Here is a 16,965-nt window from a genome sequence, read left to right on the forward strand (position 1 = left end):
TTCTGTGTATTCCTTTGGTCAGGAAGAGCAAGGCATGAAGGTGGTTGGAGCCGCAGGATTGCGCAAGTCCCGTGCAAGAAGTGCGAGAGCCAGTTGGTCCCGCTGGCATCGCACATTAGCTAAGCCATGTTAGCCGTTGTCACCTCCTATATGGGATTGACGCTTACCTCGAAAAGGCCGAGCAGAAAGGTCGTCCACAGTGTTGATGGATCGTCCGCAATTTTGTTGTGGGTAATGCGGGCTTGGACACTTCTCACGGATCTTACGTAAAGCTGCATCGCGCCCTGGCGTCCTTCAGGGTCTTTGGTCCCCAAAACTTCCCATTGAACCCGTTGGCATCGGTGCAAGGCTGCTACTGCACAGAGAGCATCCCTCAAAGCGACCGAAGAATGCATCATGCTTTGCAACTCCTTTTGCAGTAGTAGACCACCACTGGAAAGAACATTCATCGGTAGGAAGGAGCCGAAAAAGTAAGCCATGTTTTCCTCAGCTCTCCCTGGGCTAATTGGCGATCGTGGCTGAAGCTGCTTCTCGGCTCCTGGGTTGACGAAGACAAAGCTCGAAACTGCCGACCTCGTGGGCACCACACACTCTTGTCTTCTCCCTTTGCAGTAATCGCAAGGAACGCCGCCATTACACTATAACCAATTAGTGCTGCCAGACTTGGTAGGGCTGGATCACTTGCTTTGATCTTGCGCTTAACACAGGCTTCGCACCTTTTCCGTCTAGCCTTACGACCATCATACGGCCCAATGCTGGGTGACATGCGTGGCGCTCGTGCGAAGGTACGTTGTGTAGCGACAAAGGCAGATTGCTAATGCAAGGCAAGCGATGAGGCGTCGTCTATTACAGTATCGGAGATTTGCAGGATGTCGTCAAAAGATGCTTCAGGAAGTGGTATCGCGTCGCCAAAGGACGAAGCATACGAGCAACGGGCCCACTAGAGGCGGTGCCAGCTAACTTGACCGTTTTAGGAAACGAATAAACGCGTCTAGACTTTCTTGGGACTAGATACCAATGGCACCGACAAGCCGCCGGGGAAGATCTCCTCCACTACCCATGTCGGTCGAAAATGCGGCTCTGCTGCACTAGCAAAGACACCAGCGTATAGTCGAATCCACTGTGATGTCCGCTTTTGGTCACGATAGAGCGCCGGAAGAGGGTCGAGCATTCTCATGCACGTAGATGCTTACACCCAGCCAGAACTATAGATACCACTCATACACTCGAAGAACTTGATTTTCAGCACCTTCCTCTGCATTCGCTTCCAACTCTCAGAGATCTCACTTACTATCTCCACCGTCATCGACTACCGAAGTCATGGGACTTCGCACCTCAGTTCTGCTGGTACTTTTGGCATCTTCGCCTGGCCTTACATTTGCCAAAGCTACACTCCCAATCGTCGCCTCTCATCATCAAGATGTGATGATTGCTTCCGCCTCGCTGACCGACCATGCTCGCTCGGATCCGTACGCCAACGACGCCCGGCCTCGATCTATCATGGTATCCGGCTTCTACCCCACTACCCAATGCCGTCGCAAGAAGATCAAACCCTACATGCCTCCCGTGACGGCATCGTTCATGGACACCAAGTTCGGCGCATACGGTCTTCCCAATGGCAGTTTCCAATCACTGAGCCTCGAGACCTGCATGCCTCCGGCCAAACGAGGCGGTTGCTCGAAAGACCTGCCAGTCGTTCTCTTCTCAGGCGCACTCGCTACATCTCGACATCTATACAACGCCATACTCCAGAACATCGCGGCTACTGGTTATGTGGTACTCTCCATTGACCACCCTTACGATGCGGACATGGTGGAGTTCCCGGACGGTACCATAGTGACGGGCGTTGATATCGAGAGCGATGCCGAGATTGAGCTTGCACTCAACACACGAGTTGCAGACATTGAGTTTGTCTCCAAGCAAATGAAGAACGCCTCAGCTATCAAAGAGCTACTTCCAGGATACGCGGGCGCCAAGAATGCACCCAAGATGGCTGTCATCGGACACTCCCTAGGAGGTGCAGCAGCAGCCAGTGCGATGATGTCAATAACCTCACTCAAGGGCGGAGTCAACCTCGACGGCTCCATGTTCGGTTCCGTATTGACAACCGGCTTCAACAGCCCCTTCATGCTAATGGGCCACGAGAACAAAACACAAGAAACAGATCCGTCTTGGAAGACCATCTGGCCAAACCTCACTGGCTGGAAGAAGGAGTTTGAAGTCAAACACTCAGCACACTACAGCTTCTCGGATCTTCCTCTGGTCATCTCTGCGTTGGGTCTGGATGGGAAGTTGCCAGCGCAGGTAGGAGAGCTGCTGGGTTCTATTGAGGGTCGTAGGATGACGGGCCTTACGACTACGTATGTTGCAGCTTTCTTGGATATGGTGTTGAAGGGTGGGAAGGAAGGTGCTTTTGCTAAGGCTGGCGGTCGGTTCACTGAGGTTGAGGAGGTGGCTTAGGCGATGAGGAGGATGTCGCGATTGGAGTTGTGCCTTGGTGTTGGAGGTACAAGGGACGATGTTAGTATTCTATAGTTATGTCGATAGTCCTTAATCATTAAACTGTAGTGGCTTACCGTATCCTGGTATTACATTAGTCCCGACATCAAGTCCTTAAACTCCATGATTCAACATCTTGTGTCGTAACTCCTTACTCCTGTCAATGGCGTCTAGCGTTTGCCTAATTTGGTGTTAGCGCCGTTGCCGTGCACGAATCCCCAGCCGGTCTTCGGCAGAACTTCTTTCACACCACTCGTCTCTAACAGCAACAGCGCCCACCAGCTCACCTCCATAATGAGGCTGCCAAAACCAACCACAAAGCAGCTCAATTCTGGTGCGCGCGTGCCTACTCCAACGACGCATCCGTCCTCCGTCCCCGCTCGCAGCGGATTTGGGAAGAAAAATGCCCAAAGGCACCAAAGGTTGCGTACTTTCGACGATAGACCGCCGCCGTCAAGTCTGGATAGCCAGAAACAAGAACACTTTGACAATGCATCATTCCAGCTGTATTTCGAAGAACGACTGGAAGAGCTAGGAGAAGACCTCAAAGCTTTGACACGCAACTCTCCATACTCACTGCTTGCAAGCTTTTACCGCGACACTAATCCCCTTTGGAACTATAATTGGAAAGATTTGCCCGAAAAGCCTTGGATTTCGGGAACGACATCCGGGGAGACAACTCGTTCTTTATGCCGAGGCCAGTATCACAAGATGGTAAAGGATAAATATCTGCATAGTCGTAGAGACATCGAACAGAAATGCCCTAAGCTACACAGATACCTGGTAGAGTATCATGGCAGTACACGGCAAGCTATCCTTAGCACATTACCACTACGGATAGCTACGGGTGACGCATTGACGACTGCACACCTCCTCGCACACCGGAAATTTGTGAAACGAGCTCTAGACTTGCGCACGACGGCCAAGAACATTTTTCATACTGCGATGTTCATGAACAAGATGCTCAAAGAACTGGAGAATAATCGCGTAGTATCGGCAGCATCACTATTTGACATGGACTACTTCCAGATCAAGGTACAATTTCATTGTAAGAGGGAAAGCCAACGAGAAGCTTTGCGAAATGTGCGTAGGTCAACGCAACATGTACGGTCGACTGTCGAGCCATCCATTTCAGACTCTGGACTTGGCCTGTGGAAACGTATCTCTGCCTTGCCATCACGGTTTCATGGTAGCCATTGGCTTCAGTTGATTCTCAATCCTCGGGAGACTCAAACATCTCAGCCAAGGCACAACTCCGCTTCGACAGAATACAACCGAGCTGGTGCGGCTCGGGTCAAGCCTATTCACCATTTCTACGACCATTTTGCTTTCCTTGACAAGCATTCTCAATTATGGCCAGCTTCTATTCTACGTCTCATGCATTACGAGATGAACAAGATGTTGGGCCGACTGTATGGGCAACGAATACCGAATTTCTTAAACGAACATTATAGGATGACGAAGGCGAGGGCTCATCAAATACCTGTCCCTGTTGTTCACGCGCGTGTCGCGCACTGGATTACAATACGGAAGTTGCAGGCCCAGATTAACATGACTGCAAAGGAGCTGGAGGATATGGTTGACGACCTCTTCGACTTTCAAATCTTCCAATATACCAACACATCTGTCCGGGTATCGCAGGGTTTGATTGACAAGAGTCGTGCTATAGGAATGGAGATGCTGGAACGCGAAGAATCGTGAAGACACTAGGTACATGGAGAAGGCTGCGATCCGAGTTTAACAGGCGGTTTGAGCGCTACAAGAAAGATGTCAAATTTCTACAAATCAGCACATGCATCAACTCCATCTGCTAGAACGAGAACCGCCCTCGTCAGCGTACGTTCTACCGAAGTACTATACACTGTCATGTCGCAGTCTCACCTGGGCATACTAGAGCCCTATATCCTGCGTAGATTCTTGTTCTAGGGCCGCCTACCAAGACATACACATCATTGAGACCGTCATAGCACGTATCAAATGTGACAGTCCATGCCACCTCATGACCGTTGGCGCGTGGTAAGTGTCAAAGACGACTGATCAGAAACGACATGGCCGGATCTTACCGAGATCGTGGGGCACAATCGCATGTACCTGTACTAGCGCAAGCGTATCCACAAAGCTGGCGTTCTCTCCTCATTATATGTCACTGTACCGCACCATATCCATGGACGTGAAGAATGACATACGGAGAGGAGCACGCGCTGTGCCGATGCGAACTGTAAGCAGTGCGGCTACGCGGCACGCCACCAATTTGCTAACCAGCCTCTTGCAGAATACATCGACATTTGAAATCATTAATAAGAACAACAGGAGCGAAAGTGACGTTCGAGGTGCACCACCAGGAGGGCTAGATCCGAGGCTTGCCGTGCGATTAAACGTTCTTCCAGTGGTCCCGATGTTTCTAGCGTGATGACGTCACCCGCAGCTGTCGCGCTACATCTATGATATGGAGTGTATCAGCATCAAGCATCAGAAGGGACCCCAAACAACTTGAGCACTTACTCAAAATCTCAATCATTTCAATCATGGCACCTAAGATCTTCCTGTATGTATATACATTGCAAAGCTGATCCACCTTACTGACGCTTCTTTCCATGCAGCACCGGCGCGACCGGGTACATTGGAGGCGACACCCTCTTTGCGCTGTATGACAAGCACTCTGATTACGAGATTGCGGCTCTTGTGCGGACAGGTACCTATCACCCTCCTCATGATGAATGGGGCATTATGTTGACATTGGTGAAGAGGAAAAAGCAAAGACTGTCACCGAAGCGTTCCCCAAGGTGCGGATCGTCATCGGTGGCTTGGACGACTCCAAAACTCTGGAAGAAGAGGCAGCAAAGGCAGATGTAGTCATTCGTGAGTCACCCATAACCTCCTCAGCCATAGAGTCAACACTAACAATCGCAGACACCGCAGATGCATCCGACCACGAAGGCGCCGCAAAGGCCATCGCAAAGGGCCTAGCATCCGGCCACTCCAAAGAAAAGCCCGGCTTCTGGCTGCACACCGGCGGCACCGGCATTCTCTGCTGGGAAACCATGCGTGACGACAACAAGCTAGGCGAATGGTCAGAACGCGAATACAACGACTGGACCGCCGTACAAGACCTAACCGGCCTACCCAAAGACGCCTTCCACAAGAACGTCGACGACCTCGTACTTTCGGCCGGATCCGAATCAGTCAAGACAGCTATCCTCTGTCCACCAACTATCTACGGACGCGGACGAGGGCCGTCTAACACCAGGAGTCGACAAGCGTATGAACTTGCGCACTTGATCTTGACCGGCGAATACATCCCCATCATCGGCCAAGGAAAAGCACGCTGGAACAACGTCCACGTCTCCGACCTCGCACAGCTCTTCGTTCTACTCACTGAAGCCGCGGTGAACAACAACACCGACGCTAAGCTCTGGAACGAACAGGGTTACTACCTCGTTGAGAACGGTGAGCATCTCTGGGCTGATCTTGCGCGTCTCATGGGCAAGAAGGCAACTGAGCTGGGCCTTGTTAGCAAGAAAGAGTTGAAAGAGCAACAGCTGGGTAAGGATAAGGCGATTGAGCAGGCGGGTTTCGAGGCTGTGAGTTGGGGGTTCAACAGTAGGGGTAAGGCGGAGAGGGCGAAGAAGTTGGTGGGCTGGCAGCCCAAGGGACCGAGTATTGAGGATACTGTGGAGGAGATATTGAAGGATGAGAAGGGGAGGTTGGAGAAGAAATGAGAGGCGTAGTAGCTTATCGATGTAGATTAATCCTTATCTGGCAAAGCATCAATATGCATGCAATCACGGCTCAGTGAGGCGAACTTCCGCATATCTTGGCCGCATTGATAGGATGTTCAGGCTGCGCCACACAATCTTCAGGCCTGATGTTTCACACGCCAGGCAGCAGCATTTGCACCTGATTGCAGGATTGGGTACCAAGATTACAAGGTACAACAGTATCCCGTTTGATTTTACGTAGAATACTAGCAAACACGAGCCCTTTTTCTACTTACTGAATTTGTTGAGGCCAGCAACTCCCTCGATTGACAAACTCTACCAATATGGCGAGCATTGAAAGCCGCCCCCTTGGGCAGCAGGCTCTTCGTGGCTTTGGCATCTTCCAAGCCATCGTTTCGATACCCACGATGGTCATCTTGGGGTTCTTCGCATGGGACCAGATGGTATTTGCCTATGAAGAGAACTATTACTACTTCTTGTGAGCATGGCCTCTTGCCCCGGATCATATCACAGCATGCTTCTCGTGCGCAGATAGGCTAATGTTTACAGCGCATCTTCCATAACGGCGCTCATGTCCGCCGGCATTGTGTTCATCGTGTACGTCCAGCGCAAGGCCATTGCGACACCGTTCCAGACGTTCATGTTTGAGATCGCCAAGTCGGTCCTTGCTACAGGACTATGGCTTTGGCTTATACTGGACTCTGCTTTTGGCCCACATCGAGGTTACTATACAGAACCGGAAGTTGTTAGGAGACGGGTCCAGCGTGATGCTCTCGCTAGCCTCTTGTTGTTGTGAGTGTGCAACTTGTGCGACGAATGTAATCGAGAGCTAACGCCGTGCAGTGTCTTCTTCTATCCGCCGCTTGGGTATGCGTATGTTGTTTGGAGGACGAAGAGTAGCCATGGAGACGTTGAGCGCGTGATCGACGAGGAGGAAGGAGTGGATCGAGCGGAACGATCACCGCTGCTGTCGCGAAACAGCGGGAGAGTCCTAGGTTAGCGCTTTGGTGTTAGCTGTACATCTTGAACACGTCTGTGAACAGACTCTGAGGGCTAGATGTCAGATTTGGAGAGGCAACCAATCCTGATCGTTGGCCAGTCCTTGCAAGTTGTTGTATGTGCGACCAAATAGCGTAAAGTAAAGGTATTTCTTTTTTGGGGTATGTGACATGTGCCATTCAAATGCTGAGTCTTCCATGTAACCACTCACTGCTCGCACGCTACGTTCACGTACGGCTACCACAGCGAGCGTACGTGACCACGGTGTGACATGTCCTTCCTTGGGACTGTGTGCTGATCATGTATCGATAAGTCGTCCCTCATCGTGATGTGAAATAGGCCGTTCGCCTTCCCTTTATTCACTCTTCATTGCGAAGGTATCCGCGTCCGTATGCCTCCACAAATTTCAATCAAGCCTGTTGTTCGGAGCTGACTCCAGTGCTTCAAAAGTCGTTGGGCCAGCACTTCTCCTTGGGCCATGTTGTGGCGTCGTGGCTCGCGGCGTGGGCCTCAAGCTGCGCCTTGTTGGTGTTGACGATTTCGCGGCGGCAGTTCTGGCACTGTATTGAATCGGGTGGTCAGCTATGCGCTATGATGCCGTGCAATGCAAGGGCATCAGGTGAGAAGCGCGAGAGTGCCTACGATGGACGTCGGCTTCGGCGCCTTGACGGGCAGGCCGTTTGCCTTGACTGGCGCGCGGGTGCCAGCCTTGTCGGCTTTCTTGTGCTCGCGCTGAATCTTGGATGCTGTCAGTAAATCCCATACTATGTAGATAGCCTGATTATTCAACGTACCCTGTCCTTCTTGGAGATAGGCATGGTGGTGGATCGAGTGGATATGTTGGTGTAAAAGCGAGGGGAAATGTTCTGCAAATAGCGCGGGAGAGCGCGATCACTTTGATCAGGGTCTCGCTTAGCGCGTAGTCTGACAGATAAGCCCCGCTTATCGCCGCCTTGCCTCGCGTCACGAGCCATATTACCTTCACACCATTGACATCGCTTTCAAGCTTTCGAAAGCTCAACTCGCAAAAATACAGCAAGTTCTCGAGCAAGAGAATTCCCGTCCGCAAATCTCGGTGTGCACTTGTCCCTAATCACGATACGTCTTGTCCGCTTGAACATGTCACGGATAGGTCGTGAATCTGGACTTCATTGCTACCTAGGTAGGAGTAATAGTCTTTTATGATGCAACGAAAGATGGCAATGTTTGCTGACTATGAAAACTCTATGTCTTCTAGCGACACTCCGCGTTTTAGCAGCTCTGATTTCGTCAACCTCGGATCATGTTCTGTCCATGCGTCTGGTGCACTCTCATGGCTAAACTGTTGCCAAAATTGTCCTTGTGCATCAGTTCTTCGACGCCATCCCGATGGCAATTCAGTGTTCAATCTCGGATCTTCGACTTGAATCTTACCGGTCTCCGTATGTAGAAAGGCCCAGGAGTACATCCCTAATTCCGCGTCATAATGTAACACCTCCTTAGATGCACTTGGTAAGGGACCCAAGAATGCTTCGTTGTTTCCGAGTCCAGACGTATAGCTTTCTCCAATGATCTTATACCTCCCATTTGAATCTGCGCGAATGACCATGGGAACGTTACACCCAAGCAGGACGCATATGTGGTCGCCTTCGCGCGCACCTAATGGGCCTATGCCGAGATGGTGGGATGATGTTCTGAAGAACACTCGTCGATCGCAGAATTTGGACACGTGAACTGATAACAGACGCTCTCCTTGGTACATGTCGACCTCGCCGTCCCTGAGCGTTACAGTGTCCTGAAGAAACGCTAGCATTGACTCTAAACTTGGAGCCGTCTTCAAAGGTGGCACTAACAGATCCGATACGACACCTCCACAGATACCAAGACAAAACGCTTCGTCCATGGATTTGCCATTGACGTAATCAGAATCCATATCAAGGCCTTTTGCCCACCGTCGGATATTGGAATTGCAATCTTCGCGTGACCTATCAAAACTATCTGCGCTGGTGATCCTACCCAGCCTCGATCCCGTCACTCTCAACACCCTGTCTTGTAAAAACGCTACCTCGCACGCGGAATTTCCGGAAGCGTGCGATTGCGTCATGGTGCTTATAGCCAAGGTCCTGAGATCAGGTGTCCACGAGGGCCAGTCTCCCATTGTTTCATCATATTGGCAGAGGCGCAATATGTCAAGGCGATTCGACATGTTTGTATAATGCATCATCAGTTCCATGTATAGATCTATCACTGGTTTCTCGTAATCAGGTCGTATATCTATCCGCGTTCCCGTTTTGGATGATAGTCCCAAAATGCCGTATACACGATCTCGCGGATCAATGCATCGAGAATGTCGCATATACATAAACAAATCTAAAAGCCGTTTCTCAAATGCACTTGCAAGACGAAAGCAAAGATTCAAGAGTGTTACGGCGTCTTCCGATTCGGCGTCTTCCGATTCGGCGTCTTCCGATTCCCAGATTCTCCATGGAATCACACTTCTCTTGTAGGCGATACAGCACAGCAGGACTTGGAGCTTTGCCCAATGCATTGTTTCGGCGCCGCACATTATCATTGCGTTTGGTTTAGCCAGTTGGATCTCCTGCCATATCCAGAGTCGTTGGAACCATGGTCGCCTCGAAAATGTTACAATCGACTGCCAGGTTGCTACGTCATAGGGAAGCTGTTCTGTTACGTCGCTCCAATGGGCATCATGTGCTTGATCGGACAGACTTCTCAAATCCCCCTTTTCATGATCGACCTCGACCTTCGTAGCGAGAAACTCGCATGTTTCCATGACTGTCTTGCTGTCGCCATCGTCCAGCCCTAGCCAAACAATAACTCTTTCTGCTAAGCTGAATATGTCAGCCATCCGCTGGACCTGCTGACCTCTCTCACTCAGGTCTTTCTGATTGATCGCAATAGCGTCTATCCATAGTCTTCTGGGTACAACAGGATCGCGAAGATACGGCAAAGCTTCCGCAAGGTTTTCTGTAACGTCGATGCTATGATCGCTGCTCGACGAAACTCGTAGCCTGCATGGAGATTCTGCTGAACCCCAGGTGTATGAGAGCGCTTCATACTGTGGGACGTCTTCTTCTGTGAGCCGAACGATGTTAAGGTCGCAGATCACTTCGCTATCTCGATCGGCCGCGGGTAGTAGAGTGATGAGACGGATCTCATCGTTGCTTTCGTCCAGTGGCTGGTAGACATATTGAGCCATTTCTTTTGTCATCGCAGCTATCGAGCTGCCATGTCCGAATGCAATAAGCGGCAGGCGGGTATCGCAAGTAGAGGTTGTAAACGTGTATGACGACCGAAACGATTTAGGGTGTACTGCATGCGGTGGCCGACAGTAGAAGAAATCAGCTGAAAGGATGCATGAAGAGAATGTCCAGCCTTCTTATACAGTTGGTGGCGCGTCTTATCTGCACAATATCAGCGCGCATGACGAGGTGCACCACGGCTTGTAATGTCAGCCTTCAGCCTTGTGCGGGGTGCTCAGCATGTTGCAGTGGCTACTGCTGCAGTGATTCGCTGGGCAACTGAGAGTGTGAAAATCCTCATGTTTGGCGCTTCCTATCCATACACTGTAGCTGATTTATGGGATGCGAGTGCGTAGTGAGGAGGCATTGCGGTGTCATGACACCTAAATTGTCCCTCTATTGCCGGCGGCAGGAGCAAACGACATACGCGGAGCGAAGAAGATTACATCCATCAAACACAGTCTTCGGTGCGACAACGGAATATGACAGCGAAAGTAATCAACGATCTCGATAAAGAAGAGAGATCGTGAAGGGCGCCGCACGTGGCGAAGAAGCCCCGAATCGCGGCTTCCACTTTCCACGTTCTGGCCCTTGCCCCAATTGGCCAGCGGAAACAAACAACGCGCTATTTTTATCAGAACTTCCGCCGCGCTGACTACCCAAACCTCTAATTCCTCAGCACGCCCTCAAGAAATACCCTAATCCGCAACAGCCTGTACGCCCGGCACAGAACGCCAACAAGACTGCCTTGGACAATTTTTGGTCGATTTTCTACTACAAAGACAACGAAATGGCGCGTGGCAATCAGCGCGACAAGGCTAGGGAGAAGAACCTCAAGGAGCAGGCTGGAAAGGTATGTTTGACCCACCACGAACAACGGTTATATCAGCCGTTGTTCTCTCAAAGAAACATCGCGCTAACTTAATAAATAGAAAGGCAAGAACACTGTATGTGTATCCGGGAGAGAGACTGGCGATAAAGGCCTCGAGGGGTGTTGGCTAACCACAGGCTGCAGCAATCCGGTACCGAATTCGCGCGCACCAAAGAGAACGTAGCAGAGATCATGCGCGCTAAGCAAGCTGCTGGTACGTTGTATTTCTCTTATCTTGATCACCCAGATCTCAGAAAGGCCATGCGATACTCTCGAGACGGCGACGCTGACTGCCTGTGTAGCTGAGGCAAAGAGGGCCGCTGAGGGCGCTAAGAAATGAGCGGTCAGACAAGATGCGCAACACGACAAACGACAACATCTTGACGCCACCACCGCCGTCACAGTCAAGCTGTTTAGAAGCCTATCATCATGAAGCGGAGTTTCCTGGGTTTGGATTAGAAGGCGAAGGAGTGTGCTTGGATTGATTCTTGGATATACCGAATACACCGATTTCTGATTTCGAACGCCGTGAGGAGCCCATTGCGCCCTTTTCCCATGCAACACACGAGTCTTTTCCACGATTACAACGCAAACACACAAAGCACTAACAGCAGTTTTGCGAGGCGGGAAAGATTGTGAAAGTGCGATCTCTTGGATCTAGCTCTAATACTAAAGGTTTTTTACAACGTTACAATCCAGTCTTTAACTCAAACAGCACCACCGCGCGGCTACCATCGCAGCATGTGGATTACGGTATAATGCGAAACGCCCCAGCAAATGATAAAAATGGTATAAGGATCCGGGGGGAACAAATGCTAAACCAGAAGCTTTCTTGCCCGAACCCGTCGTAAGAATGTTTGTTTCTCGACCACCACCTCTCCCAAAGACCAACCAAGCGCATACACCTAGTCGATCCATCCCCCTCCTACTCATTACACCGTTTCTCCAAGTTTATATTCGTGAAGGCGTCTATGCGATCATGCCGGGGAAACCGCCGAAGTTGTTGATGGCGGCGGTCTCGGGGAAGGAGGCCATGCCGCAGAGGCATTGGCAGGAGCAGGTCTGGCCGGCACCGTCGGTTCCTTGTCCAGCGACGACGGTGGCGGAGGCGAGGGCACCGGTGCCAGTACCAGTTGCGGCGGCACCTCCAGCCTCGACGGTGACGGTGGTAGGGGCGGCAGCGGCGCCGGGGTCAACGGACTGGAGGTCTCCGGCGACGAGGCCGGTGCCGTTGGTCTTGATGGCTAGGCCCTTGAAGTCGGCCATGGTCTTGTCGCCAGTCTCGGCGGCGTTGATGCTGAAGACCATGCCCTTTCCGCAGTGGATGCCGTTTTGTTGCTTGCAGTAGAACCCTTGATGATGTTAGCTGTCGTTCATGTCATCACTAAATGTAGAAAACTCACAGAGCGGCTCTGTCGTCTCGACGGTCATGTTCCATGTGACACCAGCCTTGCCCTCGGGGTTGGGCATGAAGCCGGAGTCCATGCCTCCCTCCATCTTTTTGCAGGGCTCGGCGAAAGTTGATTGAGTGGCAGTGTGGTTCTTCTGCATGAATTCAAAGACGACCATGTCGCCGACAGCGGCCTTGATGGACTCGGGGTTGTATCCTAGTACGGGTGCCATACCAGTCTCGACGGGCTTGACTCCACCAACGACGACCTGTTGTATGTCAGACTGAGTTCAAGAGTAAGTAGTATGAGTGTACTTACAGTGTGCGTCATCGCGCCAGCTGCGACCTCGGGGGCAAGGCTCATAACCTGCATCTCGGCGGAGGCAAGTACGGCCGCTAGGGGTAGTGCTGTGAAGTACTTCATTATGACTAGATTGCGTATCGTGTAAAAGTGTCGTAAAAGTGAACGTAAGCCTGCGCTGCAAGCACTAGAATATACGATAGAAGGTTTGAAGGATTGAAAGGGCACTACGAGGGCCGGCTCGGACAGTAAGAAGCAGATGAAGTAAGAGAAAGAGACAGTGAAGCACTGGTATTATGAGGCAAGAGCGATGAGATGAGGAGAAAGTTTATGCCTGGGGATTGTCTATTCCTTAAATCCACGCATGAAATTGTTGGATTTGGAAGGCGTGCAGGCCGTTGCGCACATGGCGAAACACCAGCCCCTTGCGCTCGGCATGGCATGGGGGAAACGTTGATCGGTTGCAAGAATGGCGAGATTTTGGTGATGCGCACTTGCTTGGGCGCAACGGCGGGGGGTGTTTGGGACTTGAACCGTTGGAGGTGGGTTCGAGACTGTCGCGGTGGTGTCGCAGATCCGTCTCGCTTCTCGCCAGACAAGCCCAATGCGGTAATCTAAGAACCACCAAGGCTATAGGCGCAGGGACAGAACTAATCAGGATGCCTGGACTATGGGGCTGGGAACTCGTGAGCCGCATGGAACTGTGCAGAGCTTTCATCTCGCAGCCTGTGTTCCCGAGGAGTTGAGGCACGAACTGTGTAGGTCGTCAGTCGCGTGCAGGGACTAGACCATGGCATTCCTCACCCCATTGGTTCAAAACAACGACTTTCAAGCCTCAATATGTCTGCTTCGTCTTCTAAACTCGCTCGGCAGCCACAGTGTGATGCGCACTGCCTCCAAAATGCGTCATTCTCTGGATCCGCTACTGAGTCGCTGGGGGCTCTTTGCGAGCCTGCTGTTGGCCAGCATGCAGACCTGTGTAGTAACCAGCATAGTACCAGGACATCATAATGTTCTTCATATTCTCGTCTTGCACTGTTCAGAGTTAGCAGCATGTCACCAACTGTCAAACTTCCACACCATCCGGAAGTAACGGCTGTCAAAATCACGACTTACCGGTTCCAAGGATAGCCTGCGGCATGACATCTGCAAGAGTGCCGGCAGCATGTGGCACCGGAGGAGCCTCAGCACTTGGCGATTGGATCTGCGGTTCTTGCTTCCCGGAGAGATCTGGTTCCTGGTTCTCGTAAGACAGGGTTCGGTACTGGACTGTTTCATATGTACACGTACCTGCTGCGGCGACGGACCGCTTTGAGCAACGCCATTGGTTTCTGACAGCGGCGTGTCTACATCTTCATGATCCGCGACACCGCTGGTCTCTGCTGTTGCCGATACGGCCTCCGCTTCATCCATCAGGTCCCCGTATTCCCTAGAAACGTTAGTATCGTGATGTAAAGGCTTGGAGAGCTGCTTACCCCCGTGCTTCCTTTAGCTCTTCCTCCGTCAGGACGTCTTCAAGTTTCTTGCCTGATTGGTGGATACTGTGGTATTTCTGTTCTGTTTAGTCGATATCCTCGCGGAAACTACGAAAACGACGCGTGTAGAAACGTACCTTGTACTCATTCACCGCCTCATCCCAGGAATCGATCAGCAGAGAATCATCCCACGCGTTCTTGTCGCTCATGTCTACAACGGGTGCCATGTTGAACTTTGGATCTTCGGCGATGTACAGAGCAGGTTGAGTTGCTAGCCTGGTAAAATGCTGTGAGGGCGTTCACTTTTTCTTTTCGGTTTCAAGTATTTCGCTTGGTGTGAGGTGAGTATCTGGAGTTGTAGGTTAATGGTGAGGGCTGGGGACTATCTTGGCAAGTGTCCATTAGCGCGACTGCCACGAAAAAAGTTCCCGCGTCTGAGCTCTCCTCCGAACTTTTGCGCGTAACAACATTCGCGACCACACAGACCCCACGCCATTACACCAAATCACAATGGCTGTCCAAGACACCACAGGAAAGAAGCGCAAGGGTGAGCGATTGCGACGTTAATAATTCCCGATCACGGTCGCTAACTTGTCTCAGGCGCATCAGAGGCGGCGCCCAAAGCGAAGAAGCCGAGAAAGTCGGACGATGTCACGCCTGTCGAGGCCAAGCCAACGCGGAAATCTGCGCGCAAGCAAGCCGCCGACTTCATGGACATCGAAGAGGAAGCTGCGCCCGTCGCCGTTGCCGAGCCTGTCAAGCCGAAGAAGGGCAAGAAGAGCAAGGCCGCTGCCGACGTCGATGCCGAGATGGCCGAGCCCGTCGCGGAGGTAGTCGAGGTTGCTGAAGTACAGGAGAAGCCTAAGAAGCAAGCAAAGAAGGGCAAGGCCGCCGCCAAGGTCAACACAGAGGTCGCTGAGCCTGTCGCTTCCGTCGTAGAGGTCACTGAAGTGCAAGAAAAGCCCAAGAAGGGTGGCAAGAAGGGCAAGGCTGTAGTCGCAGAGGAGGCCGTCGTAGCAGAGGCCCCCAAGGAGAAGGCTAAGAAGTCTAAGAAGGGAAAGGCTGCAGAGGCTGAACCCGTTGAGGACGCTGTCGCTGTAGTAGGGAAGACTACCACAGTCGCAAAGCCAAAGAAGGCAAAGGGAGGAAAGAAGCAGGAGGCGACCGAACCCGAGATCGAGGTCACCGAGGTCACAGCAGTGGAAGACGACGCAGACGATGCTGCCGAAGACGACCAGACGGCAGCTCTCCTCGCTGGCTTCAGCGACTCCGACTCAGACGACGCCGATGAGGACGTCAACTTTGACGAAGAAGCGAAGGTTCCCAAGCTCAGCGCCAAGCAGCGGAAAGCGATCAAGCAGGCGGAGGCGGCACCCAAGTCCAACCAGCCTGGTGTCCTCTACGTCGGGTATGTGGACCAATCCATTATATACTACATATTGCTAACAATGCGTTTAGTCGTGTGCCCCGCGGTTTCTTCGAGCCTCAGATGAAGCAGTACTTCTCGCAATTCGGCAAGGTCAACCGGTTACGCTTGTCACGCAACAAGAAGACTGGTGCTTCCAAGCACTTCGCTTTCGTCGAGTTCCAGTCCGAAGAAGTCGCTGACATCGTCGCACGAACAATGAACAACTACCTACTGTTCGGTCACATCCTTAAGGTCCACCTTATTCCTGCTGAGCAGGTACACCCCGACCTCTTCAAGGGTGCCAATGAGCGGTTCAAGGTCGACCCTCGCAACAAGAAGGCCGGTCTCGAGATGGAGCGCGGTGTAGAGCGTGCGCAATGGGAGAAGCGCGTGGAGAACGAGAACAAGAGGAGGACAAGCAAGGCTAAGCAACTCAAGGAAGTCTTTGACTACGAGTTCGAAGCACCAGCGCTCAAGACTGTCGACAGCGTCCCTAAGCATACCACCATCACTACGCTCGAGGCCGCAAAGCCCCAAGAGCTTCTTACCGAGACGGCTACTGAGGAGACCACAGCTGTTGAGCTCCCCAAGGCCAAGAAGGGCAAAAAGGGCGCCAAGGCTCAAGCAGCAGCACCACCTGCAGAGGTTGCTGAGGTCACAGAGGTAGTCGAGGCTGTCTCGCCTGCGCCAGCAAAGAAGGGCAAGAAGGGTGCCAAGGCCAAGCCTGTTGAGGCAGCTGAGGTCGTTGTGGAGGAGGTTGCCGCGCCTGCCCCAGAGAAGAAGACCAGGAAGCGCAAGTCCGATGTCACAGTCGAGACTACTACCGTTGCTGAGGAGACCGTCCCAGAGGTAACGCCCAGGAGCAAGCGAGCCAAGAAGGAGAAGGTCGTCGTCGAGCCCATTGTCGAGGAGGTCGAGGAGAAGAAGACTGCTGCCAAGCCGAAGAAGGCCAAGAAGGCGAAGGCCTAAACGCGCTGATATCAGCTCTGACAGCAGTCAGCTTCGTTGTACATGTTTAATGGCCGCGGCAGTTTACGACTTTCTGCACTCGACCACCTGCA

General features: G+C 52.1%; 6 protein-coding genes across 6 annotated transcripts; 3 read left to right on the forward strand and 3 right to left on the reverse strand.

Annotated features, from left to right (window-relative positions):
- Window positions 1–1,320: 1,320 nt before the first annotated feature.
- Window positions 1,321–2,460, forward strand: J4E87_003505 (uncharacterized protein; the record flags this gene model as incomplete). The annotated part of the gene is made up of 1 exon (XM_049375132.1): window positions 1,321–2,460. The coding sequence occupies one exon, from the start codon at window positions 1,321–1,323 to the stop codon at window positions 2,458–2,460; it is 1,140 nt and encodes a 379-aa protein (XP_049235054.1).
- Window positions 2,461–5,024: 2,564 nt separating this feature from the next.
- J4E87_003506 (uncharacterized protein) lies at window positions 5,025–6,218 on the forward strand (the record flags this gene model as incomplete). The annotated part of the gene is made up of 4 exons (XM_049375133.1): window positions 5,025–5,044; window positions 5,100–5,191; window positions 5,245–5,358; window positions 5,410–6,218. The coding sequence occupies 4 exons, from the start codon at window positions 5,025–5,027 to the stop codon at window positions 6,216–6,218; spliced, it is 1,035 nt and encodes a 344-aa protein (XP_049235055.1).
- Window positions 6,219–7,660: 1,442 nt separating this feature from the next.
- Window positions 7,661–8,035, reverse strand: J4E87_003507 (uncharacterized protein; the record flags this gene model as incomplete). Its single annotated transcript, XM_049375134.1, has 3 exons — window positions 7,661–7,777; window positions 7,860–7,955; window positions 8,012–8,035. 3 exons carry the CDS (start codon window positions 8,033–8,035, stop codon window positions 7,661–7,663), a joined length of 237 nt encoding a protein of 78 aa, XP_049235056.1.
- A 4,264-nt stretch (window positions 8,036–12,299) lies between these two features.
- On the reverse strand, window positions 12,300–13,144 carry J4E87_003508 (uncharacterized protein; the record flags this gene model as incomplete). The annotated part of the gene is made up of 3 exons (XM_049375135.1): window positions 12,300–12,682; window positions 12,734–12,989; window positions 13,040–13,144. The coding sequence occupies 3 exons, from the start codon at window positions 13,142–13,144 to the stop codon at window positions 12,300–12,302; spliced, it is 744 nt and encodes a 247-aa protein (XP_049235057.1).
- Window positions 13,145–13,943: 799 nt separating this feature from the next.
- J4E87_003509 (uncharacterized protein) lies at window positions 13,944–14,723 on the reverse strand (the record flags this gene model as incomplete). The annotated part of the gene is made up of 5 exons (XM_049375136.1): window positions 13,944–14,056; window positions 14,138–14,285; window positions 14,312–14,450; window positions 14,497–14,573; window positions 14,634–14,723. 5 exons carry the CDS (start codon window positions 14,721–14,723, stop codon window positions 13,944–13,946), a joined length of 567 nt encoding a protein of 188 aa, XP_049235058.1.
- A 283-nt stretch (window positions 14,724–15,006) lies between these two features.
- Window positions 15,007–16,873, forward strand: J4E87_003510 (uncharacterized protein; the record flags this gene model as incomplete). The annotated part of the gene is made up of 3 exons (XM_049375137.1): window positions 15,007–15,043; window positions 15,097–15,904; window positions 15,955–16,873. 3 exons carry the CDS (start codon window positions 15,007–15,009, stop codon window positions 16,871–16,873), a joined length of 1,764 nt encoding a protein of 587 aa, XP_049235059.1.
- Window positions 16,874–16,965: the final 92 nt, after the last annotated feature.

The sequence above is a fragment of the Alternaria ethzedia genome, assembly GCF_023757985.1.
Source record: "Alternaria ethzedia strain BMP 0044 chromosome Unknown scaffold_6, whole genome shotgun sequence".
NCBI classification, from domain to species: Eukaryota; Fungi; Ascomycota; class Dothideomycetes; order Pleosporales; family Pleosporaceae; genus Alternaria; species Alternaria ethzedia.